This window comes from Pezoporus wallicus, unplaced genomic scaffold, assembly GCF_028554395.1.
Source record: "Pezoporus wallicus isolate ANWC-B61680 ecotype Strahan unplaced genomic scaffold, APGP_CSIRO_Pwel_v1 contig_4710, whole genome shotgun sequence".
Classification (NCBI taxonomy): domain Eukaryota; kingdom Metazoa; phylum Chordata; class Aves; order Psittaciformes; family Psittacidae; genus Pezoporus; species Pezoporus wallicus.
Genome location: NW_026640647.1, coordinates 1,322,243 through 1,335,639, shown reverse-complemented (window position 1 = coordinate 1,335,639; position 13,397 = coordinate 1,322,243). Strand labels below are relative to the sequence as shown.

The following is a 13,397-nucleotide window of genomic DNA, read 5'->3' as shown; positions in this document are numbered from 1 at the left end:
GAATAGGCTTTCTTCTTTGCTTATAATACACTGCAAAGCCATTCCTGACTCAGATATTCAGCTAATACCAAACCATATATTTACTTCAGGTATTACTATTGCCGCTACCACCATATTACATTTCCCACAAAAGATGATGGGTGTGGAAAAGCACATTAAGTATGAAGAAAACCCACATCTGAAAATGGCACAGGGGCAACACTTACAGAGGAAGTCTTCCGATGCACCAGACAGTATCTGATAGAAAATGTGAAAGTTTCTTTCGCCTCTTGGCTGCTTAACAACACGAGACTTCTCCAGCAGATCTAAACAAGCAAACAAAATCTTACATGTCAGGGAAAGACTGCTGGAGCAAAACTTTTTTATGTGAACATAATCCCCCATCGTTCTCTACTTCATTGCTTTATATCATCAGCAGCAAATTAGAAAGTGATAAATGGTAGGCACAAACCTCATCAGAATGTATCACATCAGTACATATTTCTCAAATAAGTTATCTGAGCAAGCTGTAAACCCAGTATATTCACAAAAGCTGCAGTCTATGAGCTGCAAAGAAAACTCACGTCAGGGAGACAATCAATATGGTGCTCAAAAGATGTCAACCAATTTACAGTACCATCACAAAATTAAGACTTAGTGAGATTAATTATATGGGTAAAGGTTTGAAAAGAACTGAAATGTCAACAGGCTAAGCACAGGGAAGATGGGAAAATGAAAGGGGGAAGCCAAATAAAGAATTTACACTGAATGATCATGGAGCACTTTGTGATCCTCAGGTGCATCAGACTATGAAATAACTCCCAATGAGACTGACAGAAGCTCCATCATAAGACACTTCAAGTGAAACAGAAAAGCAACACTTTGAAAAGCATCATTGCATTCATTGAGTAATCTGACAAGATCACTTCGACCACTGGCATGAGTGATGGGCACATTTCTAAACCTTACCCATAAGGGCAGGAATCTAGGCAGACAGCAGAAGCAGCCTGACTTGTAACACCCTGCAAACACTTCAGACACTCCATCATATTTACCACAGAGGTGACAATACAAAGCTGGGGACCACAGCCTTTACTACATGGAAAGGCTGTGGTTCCCAGCGCACCAGGGAAGGTGTGCAATAAGAGAACCCCAGACAGGTATCAGTGTCACTCTCTGGTTTTTCTTTCTTTTCTCACTGGCAAACAAGGGCTCCACACCATTTTTCCAGATAGCAAACCCACAGTTCCCAGTACACAATTTCTCTTAAGCTACATATATCCAGTGACATGAAGACAGAGACATTCGGTGCCTCATTCCAAGTACGCAACAAAGGAGTTTCCCCGTGCACCTGTTACCGCATAACCACCACAGCTCTCTGACTGGGGTTAAGCTCTCTCTAGGCTATGCTCATGCAAGAAGCAAGCTCCAAAAAGGAAGTTAACGCACCCTGGATGTCAATCTACAGAAGAACTCCCACAAAGTTGAGACATTCAACAATGGTAAAACACAGGGAACACCAATTCATTTAAGGACATGTGGGGCTGCTAAACACTTCCCCTGCCTGGCTCCTGTAATATCCAGTGAAACTTAGCCTGTTTAGTCTTAGCAATCCGGAAAGTTAGAGGCACTGCTCAGTGCAGCCCCTTTTATGCTGCAAACCCTCCCTCTATCACTGCCAGGGGATGCTGCTGGGGAGCAGGTACCTCTGTGTCAGGCTTCAGTCCCTGGGCTCCACTGGCTTTCTGGCACACCACTACTTAGCCCAAGGGGAGTGCCTGCTGTGGGCAGAGCAGTGCAATAGAGTCCATTCATATTTTCTCTAGCTACAGGCAGAATGTTGTGCCTGTGTTGCCCACCTACTGTGCTGTGTGACCACATGAGAACTTTGGCCTTTTTTGAACAGACATTTGTATTTTTATAACTCAATAACCCTACAGTCTTTTTCCTTCCAAAAGTGGCCCTGTTTCAGCACCTGGAAGTTTTGCACATCCTGATGACAAAGCACACCCAAGACACACACAAACAAGTGGCTGTCACATTTGCCAGCAGCTCACCTTTACAGTTGGCTGGGGCAGGTTACAGATTTCCACTTTTGCTTTTTCCATTTCACTGACATCTTTTTTTTTCCTTAAACACAAGACTAACATCTGACTGTTGATGCTATGTTGGAAAAGCATAGACCAGAAGCTGTAGTTCTCACCAGCAGCCTGGTGTGCAGCCACTCTGCTTCTAACTTCACCTGCATTTGGGGCTCTCCTCTTTGAGCTGTGGTTCAAAATCAGTCATCCTATTTAGCCTAACCAGTTAGCTCACCTACCTGTTGGATACCTGGTCCTCTCTAGATTTTAATGCATAACTGAAAGGGAGAGGCTGGTCCACCATCCACCCAAGTGTTAATACTTGGGCTGAGAAAGGCAAGGTGAGGGCCAAGCAGTTCAGTCACGCTGGCTGTGAAGGCTCTCCAGTGAAGTGTTGGAATGGACTGCAGCCAAATTTAATCTCAAAGAAACAAACAACTTCAGCTCCCGCAGTGGCTACACACACTTCAGGAAATGGCTGTATTTCCAAAGTGTATTGAAGCAGTGCGGCTTGGCTTATTTGGGTTTAAAATATTCCACATATAAATTTACTCCAATGCTGTCACAAAAGCTCAGCTACATATTGTAAGCCTTCTTCTAATTACATGCATGCCTTCAGCAGATTTAACAAATAGTTTCTTGAACATATGCCAAATTAGCTATGTTAGAAGGATAACTGTCTTGGATTTTTCACCACAGTTCATCTTATTTATATACTTAAGAAGCAACAAGGTTAACTTATTAACAGTCAGCTTCCCAATGCCCCAATATTCCATATTCTGCCAGCCTTTGTAATTGAGGGAAAGAGCTCCAGAAAGCTTTTTTACTGTTGGAAAATCAGGTATTTACCTTAACAAAGCTGCTACCAATTCTTTCTAAAGCTATATTTACTCTCCTTTTTTCCCCCTTTTCTTTCTGTTCACATGCAGGCTGAAATCAGACTGGTAGAAAAGACCCAGACCATCTGCCCTGCTCTTCAGAAATCTTCCCTTTGTTTGTCCTGATTAGCATTTTAATTTATCAACCAAATATATTTTCCTTAAAGCAACTACTGCACAACCTGTAGCTTTTGTGTTAACTCTCACATGGTTACAAATTCTGCGGATTAAGCATCTGAGAGAAGATTTCTGCATGCATCCACTTGGCAATTCTGTTTACAGCAGCATGTGCAGGCAGATGGTGCTTATCTATATGAAAACCCACACAAGCAAAAAACCCAAATCTCTATACATGTTACATTTTGTTATCTAGTCTGTATAAATTATGTATAGTGACTATAGAGATTTATCTGGAGAGAACATACAGAACAACATATGGTGTATTTATGGATTCCTTCCGCATTATCTAACAATACTTCTGCTTGAATGGAAACATTTAACATGTTGGTTGTATTAAAGCAAGTGTAAAAATTAAATTCCTTTGGAAAGGTCCACCCTGGAAACACTTCTTAAATCATCCTGTTTGAATATCCATCCATTCAGATGACTCAAAATCCATCTACATTCCTCAGGTGCTGAAGATTATTTGTTATTCCCAGATAATACTGGTTTAAATGTGAGAGATCTGTGTGAGCATCCTGCTAAACCATTCAACTGAACTCAACATGAAGAAATTAAACGTTAAATGAAGAAAAACCAACAGTACTTTGGTACATTCTGAATAATGCAGGAGAAGTTTATTTTGGTCATAGTCTCTTTAGCTGGCCATGGCTAAGGACCTTTATAGCTCTTCAACCAAAGTTACAGGACATTTTGCTAAATTCTCTCTTCTGTTTTCATACTTTGTTTCTTCAGCTGTCACCAAAAAAAGCCACTCATAAAAAACAAAACCCAGTAGTGGTTTCTCAGGAGTATTTTCCCATTATTCCCATCAAGTTTATACTATTGTTCGCTTGAATGAAATGATCCATAACTGTATCAAACAAAAGCTACCATTTGGGCAGTATGTGCAGTGAAAATACGACTACACAATTTTAAGAGTGTTAAATCCTGATTACTCAGGTGATAAGTGACGTCTAAAAATGAACTAATCAAAACGTTTAGTATTGTTTGGTTTTTTAAACACTTTCTAATTTAGGCAAGGCAATTGCCTTAACACTGGCAACTGTGCTAACAGGGAGACCACGGGAGATATTGGAATAAGTTAAGGTTAAACAAAAATCAACGAGAAGGAGTATCTCCTTCCATAATGTCTAATTGTAAAATTTGTGTAATATTTCCCTAAGCAAAGCAGCTTACTAACAGCAATCACACAACTAAAATCAACAGCCCAAGTTGTTGATTTCTCAGTAAGTGGGTAATTACTTTTGTCTTTTAAAATGAACAAGCAAGTTGTAAAGAAGAACATGCTGTAAAGTTATCACTATCACTCTGCTAACTTTAAAAAGTTGCTGCTTTAAATGAACATCATAGGCTTCTTTCATGTTCTTGGAAAAGATGGCAAAACAGAGGCCTTTCTTAATCACTTGTTATTTGGGCTTTAGGTACACTGTGCTGGTTAAAAACAGCTTTTTCAAAAGCAGGTATTACATATACTGTACTTCACCTGCAACACTGTTGTCTTCTAGTTAATCATTAAATCACTGAAGGGCTTAGGCAGATTAGGAAAGATCACCTAATGCTAGAAGCTAGGTAACTTTCAGCAGGAAATTCCAGGTGAAATGTGAAAATTCAAGACTTAGAAATATTCTGGGAAAGATATTGTAAAATCCCTACTTTTCAAGAGGTCTGAACAACTTCAAGAATGAAATATTTTGGACTGTACTATGCAAAACCATTTCAACCATAACATTTAGTGTACACAAAACAGTCACAAAACTAACAAACCAAGTGTGCACATAAACATTGCCTTCAGTGCAAAATAGATGCAGCATCTGTGGAGAGAGTCATATTTTAGAGCTGTACAAGATACTGCACCTATTACTTGAAAACCAAACATGCCCATTTTTACATAAAATATGTATTATTCTATAATTACAGGTGGAAAAGAAACTACTATTCTCCTTTCACTTGCTCTCACCCCCACTAACAAAGTAGTTACAATAAATGGAAAACTAAGAATAGTATTAATGGTTTCTGTAATGTATTTCCACAATGTTGCACTCAGGTGAAAGCAAGTTAATTACCCAATTCTCCAAATGCCTTTCCTCACAAGTGATTTGGGGAAAAAAAAAAAACCTCTAAGCACATAAGCACTGATAACACTGTTCATTGCAACACCAGCAACTGCGAGCACCTCATGGGAGGACAGAAAGAGCAGACACACTCATACTCAATTCAGTAAGAGAAAATGTAAATGCAATTAACCTGTTTGTCAATGCATTTTAAAGCAGCAGCACACCTTTCAGTAGGGACTGGTGTTTATTACAAAACAGTAATGGGATGTCTACAACCACAAGTGACAGTACAGTGAAAGTTCAGGGTTCAGAAATGCTCACAGGAGTAATTTGGCCTCTCAATTCCACCCCCACAGGAAACAGGTCAGCCAATGAATAGATGGGCTTTTTGTTAGCTAGCACCAGGACTATGCACCTCACCTTACATGGATTCCTGCATCTCCCACCCATTAGGAAAACAAATTGGGACCTTCACATAAAACTAACAAAAAGGGAGGATGAACAACTCAGGCTTACAACATACTTCAGCTTACTCAGCCTTCTTCACCCTCCTGCTCACCCCCATCCCTTGGGTGCTGCTGACATAGGGTCAAATAAATATAACACATACTACCTGAAATAACTTTTAGTTTGTAGTCTAAAGGAAAAAAAAAAATCCTGACTCAAGGAATAAACTTGAATTTACCTCAACCAACACTCATCTCAAAGTTTCCACTCTCAGTTTCTTTTCATGACTGCACATATAGCAACATGTCAAACGCCTTGGAAATCAGTGCAGTCGAAAGCTCTGATCAGCCACGTAATGCACATGTAATTGGTCTATGTGCATTTTACACTGTTCAAACATAAAGTTATCTTCAGCTTGGGAACATACCAGTTCTGACTTAATAGGCGTCACAAACCCTTTCCATTACAATCTCTTCCATTTCATTATTCCCATTCTAATTTTACTCAAACGATTTACCCTTCCATTTATGGCACATTAAAAATTTCAGATCTCTCTGCTCCCACTAAAGCAAATGGACATTTCCATTCATTGCAAACTGGACAGGACAGACACAGTATGCATTGTCATGATAATTTTACCCTCTAGCTCCATTCCATGAAAGGTTCACTTGTAGGTTAACCCCTGTCATTAAGAAGTAAAAGTTCATTGAAGGGCATCACAAGAATGGCCCAAGGGTAGGTCACAATAGTGTCAGCCCTACATGAAGGGTCATGGACAGACTGACTAGCCTTTCACAGAGCTTCACAGCATTTCAGAGTAGGACAGGCCAGACCATTTCAAACAAGACCTTTCAGCCTAATGGGTCTCTGCTTATCTTTACCAGACTGATAAAATTTATGTCTTATCTTCATTACCTTTCCTGCCACCAAAATAAACTAGATGTCCACGGTGTCTGCCTCCAGTCACTCATGATATGAAATACAGCTTGGTGACATAGCTTGTGACCCAAAAAGCCTACTAACTTCTTTGATATTTGGAAATCAAGCTCATCACATACAACTATTAAAGTTTAATCAAAATATTATGACCTCTTCACATCATATTAACACAATACCAACAGATGGTCAGAAATCAAAGAATACTTATGACCAGTATAATCATACTTCCTTTTTAAGGATAGGAAACTTCAGCACTACTTCCTACTTGATGAATTAAGAAGACAAATCCTAAATTTGACTAAAACCAGAGTAAATTATGAGTGGTATAAAATAATGTTAAGCCGCAGTATCTCCAGGATGGTTATACCTCACAACAGGAACATTTCTATTGCAAATCAATGCTGCAGATATGTGGAAAAGATCTGAAGCAGAACAATAAACTTGCTTTAAAACCATACAGAATTCAAACTCCTTTTTTAAAAAGAGAGGGATGGACTGTCAAATTTTATGCATGTTACATGAAGTTCAACAAGTAACATCTTTACCACAACAGGGATTACACAAAAGACCTTTATTTTTAAATTTAATCTTCTTGCTATTAGATATGTATTAATGTGAAAAGACAAGGAGGATGCCTAAAATAGGCAGCTTTTAGGAAGACCTAAAAACATGTCTGCCCTTGATTACATTTGTCATCACATCATTATAATTACATGTAATGTTGTAATTACAACATGCAAAGATATATAAGGCAGATAAACTACAGAGTAGCTACTTAGACTGCCTTTTGGTATGATACAATATTTTAATTAGATGAATCAGCATGGTACTTACAAACTGCTGAATGTCCACTATGAAAGAGGGTTTTTTTCCTATGTATCTCTTCTGAATACAAAATAAAAAGGAGCAAACAGCACAGCTAGCCTGCCACAACCTTTTTGTTTGCATTTAATTATCAATGAATGCACTGAGTATGTTTGGCCTCTGATTTCACTACCAAATGACAAAGTTAATAGATAGCCGTAAACGCTTCAATAGTGACTGCCTTGAATTTCCAGATTTACTCTGTCACAAAAAAACATGCTCTTTCAGTTCCAAAAGGTGACCTGGTCCAGAAAAGATGTTTACCTTTTGAAAAAAAAACAAACTCTATGTTTGCGCATAAAATTTTTCACAATGTTTTAAAATGTTGGTATTGCACATGGAGCACTCAGTTCACCTTGGGTGATTCTCATTTTTTCACAACCAGTAAAATGCCAATGGAATCAGAAAGTCAGCCTTAGAAAGAGCAATGAATTTGGCCAAGTGCGAAGAGAGGTCAATGTTAGGTCAGTGACACCTAGTATAGTCACTCACTGCCCTCATCCATCCCTTCTTAAAAAATAAGAAAAGCAAACAAACATAGCTTTATATAGCACAGAAGAGCAATTTATTTTAAAAGCTGCATTTAAACTCTCAAAAGGAAAGAAAGACACAGCATACTGGGCTGGCATTCAGCTCACAGCCACTTTCTTCCCAACAAAGACCTGGTTAAAATTCCTGAATTGCCATAGATTTTATAGCAGCACTCTCATGTCTAGTAACAACTCCAAGGCCACCTCTGCCTAAACCTAAACTCAACAGCCATTTGTCCTCTCTCACGATAAGCCTTTTCCTACTCTGTGAGGTATGTCAAAACTAGTACAGAATGCTTTGATTCCAAATAAACATACTCACCTCTTGCTGACCTCCAGCATACTTTGTATCACTTTAAACATTACAAAACAGCCTATCTCAGACTCCATCTACCATAAATACATGACACATCAAATAAAGTCATAAAACTGACCCAAGGGATTCAAGTATGAAAAGAGTCTCAGATACCATTATCCATCTGCTATGCTTCAGAGAGTATACGAACCCACACACATTACCCAATACCTTTTACACAACACAGTAAGTTCACTATTCATGCTTTCAAGTCTGTCTTCACTCACTAGAAGGTACCCTATTCAGCCCCAAAACAATAAAATTAAAAAGCAGAGTTTATCATGTAATGGAGAGATTTGATTAGACAAATGCAGTTCATCTTTTCAATAATTTAACCATCTTTATTTTTGAACAAAACGCTTTAAGCTGTTAATACACTGATGCCAAGAGTAATACTCACAGTTGCTTATCACTCCTCCAAGTGGGTCACCCTTGAAATCAAACTCAATATCCATGTATTTTCCCTGTGAAAGCAACATAATTTAAGACTGCAAATTCTGATTAAGAAAAACTGCTCAAGGCATTTTCAAAGTAGTTAGCTAGTCATTTTTACAGATTAAAAGAGAAATCTGGCACCTCCTGCACACTCTGTCAAATTCTGAAGAACAGAAAATGATTCAAAGCTTTTAAGACAATTGCATTATCACAGCCAGAGGTTTTCATGAGAATAGCTTTAATCAGGTTTGTAACACAACCCAGTAATTTGCTCAGTTTCTAAGGTTCTATGAAGAAAATGTTATATAAACTTTCTCTAGACAGCCAACAACACCAATGTGTCTGTGCAGGTATTATCATGCTTATTAACAGGAAATGCAGGAAGAAATTATCTTCCACAGAGAATCATTTTCTAAGTGTAAAATGTTTTCAGAGTGTGAGTCAAGGCCACTGAAGGATAGCCACACAGTTTGGCATGAAGGACTGGCCGGCAACAGCTACTGTTAGTTAATCGTGGGGTGTCTGTCCCTAAGCGTGTGCCTGCCTTGTAAAAGTGATGGATTTTTCCCACTGAACTCTTTCCCTCATAACTCAGGAGACCAGAGGCAACAATTAGCAGACTGTCTCCAGAAAAGCGATTTCATTTCTAGCTGTACTGGCACAGTGCATTTTCCTGACTCCTGTCTGACTTTTCCACATCACAGAAGATCGCTCTTGTCTTTGCATCATGTTAATGTATATGACAAGAGTTTAATGTAGTAACAGCTACATTTAACAGTGACAAAATGGACAGACCCATCTGTGTAGAAAAGGCAAAAGCAGTGCAGATTACATTGGCACGGAAGTTTAGAAAGATAAAAACTGCTGGTAGTAATTCAACCAAATTCCACAAACCATGCACAGAAATGATCTCACCACTCTCTGGTGCTTACTTAACAGAGGACAAAACCAACCTATTGAAAACAGAAGCCTTGTGTTTATACTTGCTTATTCACTGCATTTAGGAAGAGCTTTCTTTTTTTTTCGTTCTCTTTTAATTACAGAACACAAAACCAAGCACTTTATACTGACTCCCTCAATAATACTTTCTAATTTACTGGGTATTCTGTCAAGATTGGCTTGACTCTACTTAAACTCTATTCTTCTCCTGAGGCAGGCTACACAGGACAGTACTTGTACTTTCTTGTTTGAAGTTAATTCTGAGCTGACTCAAATTTCTGAGATAAGAATTAAATCAGATAATTATATTTTAATTTCCCAAGGACTGGGCCAGCTGGATGTTTCCAAAAGTATTTTTAGCTTTTTGTTTATAAGCAAGGACTTGAAAGGCAGAATAGTAGTCGGTCGCACTTTGTCCTGGAAAGACTTCTGTTTGCAAACGACACCTCTTCTCCCCTTCGCTGTCTCCTCCTCTTTTCCATAGTATACCATCTCTCATAGCTGCATTATTTCTAATCCTTTTTATCCCCAAAAATTTTCTACGGTGCCTCAAATTTTGTCCCTGACCTTGCAATGAAGACCCTTTGCTCTGTTCACAAGAAGGGGCAATGACAGCTGCAGAAAGAGCATTCACAGTATCATCAACCCTTGAGAATCAGAAAGAGACATCTCCCATGTGGAAAAAAGACACTTTTCAGTGTCACAATATCGCAGCTTTTATCCATTTGTTTTTACTCACAATGCAGCATGTTCCCAGTGTATTAATTTGTCTTCTGTTGTCTACTTTACGCAGCTCACAATATTACTCTTCTGCACATAAGTGAGCAAATTACAAAGTTGCATTCAGTCTTTTGATTTTAGCAGGAGAAACTGTGATGAGTACTCCCACAACTGAATCTCCCAACTCTAGTTTGCACTTCTGGCCAATTCTCAACTCCTATAATTCCACATTCAGTTTCATGCTAAAAAAAAAGCCTGAATTCAACCAGTTCATTATAAAGAACATAAGCAAGAAAAGTAACATTACAAATGTTTATATTGAAACTAAAGTTGCAAGCACAGTTTGAAACATCAGAGAGAAAATGAGAACCTGAAGTAGCAATTTTAACAAAAAATGTACAGGTATTGATGCAAAAGGAGATCACACAAAGATCAGTTTGCTAAGCAGACCAGTTGCCAGGGACATGGTCACCAACATTAAAGCCACCAGTGCCAGAAAACTAATGACTCCAGCTGTGCTGTAATTATGTTTTCATCCGGTCACAGACTGTCACATCCTAATTTATTTAGTTTTTCTTTCCTTTTCTTTTTTTTAGCCTCAACATCGATTCTTAGCAGAACATTGTGCCCACATCAGACACCAACAGGATTTCTGACAAGGAGGTGAAACACGTTTTAAAAGACTGCTAATAATGCACTACTAACACACTGCGGAAGAAGAACATGTTTGAATGTACCAAATGAAATATTGATGGTTGCTGAAGGTGTTTGCCTTCTTCAAACACCACAGCCCGCAGACAACTGTAAGAAACTTCTCTTTCCAAATTCTTCATTCCCTCCTTACAGGTGCCTTGATGTCTGATACAAGGCAAAAGAGAAAGAGCCAACAATGTAACACACTCCCCCCTAAAAGGAATTCAAGTTCAGCCCTGAAGAAAATACTTACAAATCTAGAGGAGTTGTCATTCCTCACAGTTTTAGCATTTCCAAAAGCTGGAGAAAGAGAAAAACAAATAACAATGAAATCTATCAACACAAAATATTTAAATGCAAAAGATATCTGTGACTGTTTAGAGATTAAAGGAATCAAACTTCTGGGTATCAGTCACCAGGAACACATGGGGTGTGACAGACATGATCACAGATGAGAAAACACCTAGGGAAGTCCAAGGAAGATTTGTCCCAGCACCTCCTTTGTTTAAAGAAGTGAAAGGAAAACATACAAGTGGAAATAGTTCCAAGACAAAGCTGCACCTGGGCTGAGCACATATCCTTGGGGTTTGGATCAAATTTAAAATGTTATTACCCAAATAACTTTAAATATAAGAAATACTTCCTTCTCTTCAATTTAGAGGAAGAAATGAATCTTAGTTTCCAACTGAAGATGGCAAAAGATTGAGGCCAGAACTGAGGAAATTACAGAATGATACTTGAAAATTGTTTGCGTGGGACAGTTCAATTAATGGTTTGAAACGGATTTATTTATGCTATTTCAACACATTTATCCTAGCTTAAGCTGAACATTAATCAGCTGAAATAATCTGATTTACAATGAAAGTTTAACACAGTCTCTTCAGCTTGACCTAAACTGTTTCTGAATAGTTCAGTTTTAATTACTTCAGCACAAGTTTTCTGACAATGAAAAGTCTCAGAGGAAGGGCTTCCCAGGCCCCCCTGCATTCAGAGGTAGGGGCAGCCATCAATTTTGAACATAGGCAGGACAAGAACTCAGACTGGAGGGCACTTCAAGCTCTAAACATCACACATTCCCAAAGCATGCTGAGTCAAACAGGAGCGTCCCCTACATTATTAAGTACAGTGCTCCTATTCCAACAAGAGACTTTATTTATCCCAGTATTTATTTATATAGCATACATATTTTCAAAGATCAAGTCAAGTCAATGTTTTTGGACAGAAATAAATACATGCTTTTAGGATTCAACTTGCATGAGTAGACTTAATCAAAGAACTGAAGCCAAAAGGAAAAGTTTTTTGCTCCTGAAGGCCCAGGATAAGTGAAATAATTGTTTTAAAAATCTTTATGCCCTGCAATAAATCATATTTTCAACAACCAAATCTCTGAGCTGCATTTTCTTAAACACAGTGTTGAACAGTAGAGTCATTTATAACTGCACAGAATCAAGCACAAACATTCCATTATAAAGCATGAGACACATTCCTCAGTTTTCCCTTAAGTTCATTGTTTCCAGAAGTTAATTTACAGTAGCAACTGTAGTTAAAAAATAAAAATCCCCAAAGATAAATTATGCATATGTAACATTTCTGTCATTTTCTTGCATGGCAGCTCAACTGAAACAGATCTACATAACCAAAGAAAAATAAATCTAACCACAAATGCTTTTTTTCTGTCTAAAGCATATATAAGAAGCCAAGCTTGCTCAGAAGCCTTGTGGAATAGTCCAGTGTCCTACCTTCCAACAAGTTAAATAGTCAGCTACCAGAGCAGCAAGTGAACAAATAATACCCTAAAATGATAAGGCGGTCTTCTGTAAGCTTCGTCTATTCCTCTTGCATGAAAACAAATATTCACAAACCAACAAGAAATATGATACATTTGGCAGTCCCTAGGGAACAATCTAGCTTTGGAAAAAAAACCCTCCATACTTCCCATTCTATTTCTGTCTATATCTTAAATCTGCCTTCCAGAACAGTGATAAAAGCAATACCGCTTTTCTCTGTGAATTCGAAACAATGGAAGATTGCAATCCCCCCATTCAGCTTTAAGTGGAACATATCTCATCATCAAAGAAAGGCTCATCCAGCGTTTTTATTATTCTTACATTTTAACATTTCATCCTTCCAAGTCTTTGCTTACAATGTTTGTTTTGTCAGTGACTACATGTCAACAGTCAATGACCACATTTTACCCATCCAGTTCACCACTGCTCTCAACCTACTTTTGCATTCCTTTCCCTTATTTTTATTTCCCTCCACCTGTTCTCACTTGTGGAGTGCTTGTTCCCTATAAACTT

General features: G+C 38.3%; 1 protein-coding gene across 3 annotated transcripts in view; it reads right to left on the bottom strand.

Annotated features, from left to right (window-relative positions):
- MYO1B (myosin IB) overlaps positions 1-13,397 on the bottom strand; it is a 113,249-nt gene that overhangs the window by 43,227 nt on the left and 56,625 nt on the right. For all 3 annotated transcript variants that reach the window (XM_057419749.1, XM_057419750.1, XM_057419751.1), the window contains exons 6-8: positions 11,351-11,397; positions 8,711-8,774; positions 207-305 (exon numbers count right to left, since the gene is read on the bottom strand). In XM_057419749.1, the coding sequence (XP_057275732.1) occupies positions 207-305; positions 8,711-8,774; positions 11,351-11,397 (210 nt within the window). The remainder of the gene's footprint in view (positions 1-206; positions 306-8,710; positions 8,775-11,350; positions 11,398-13,397) is intronic.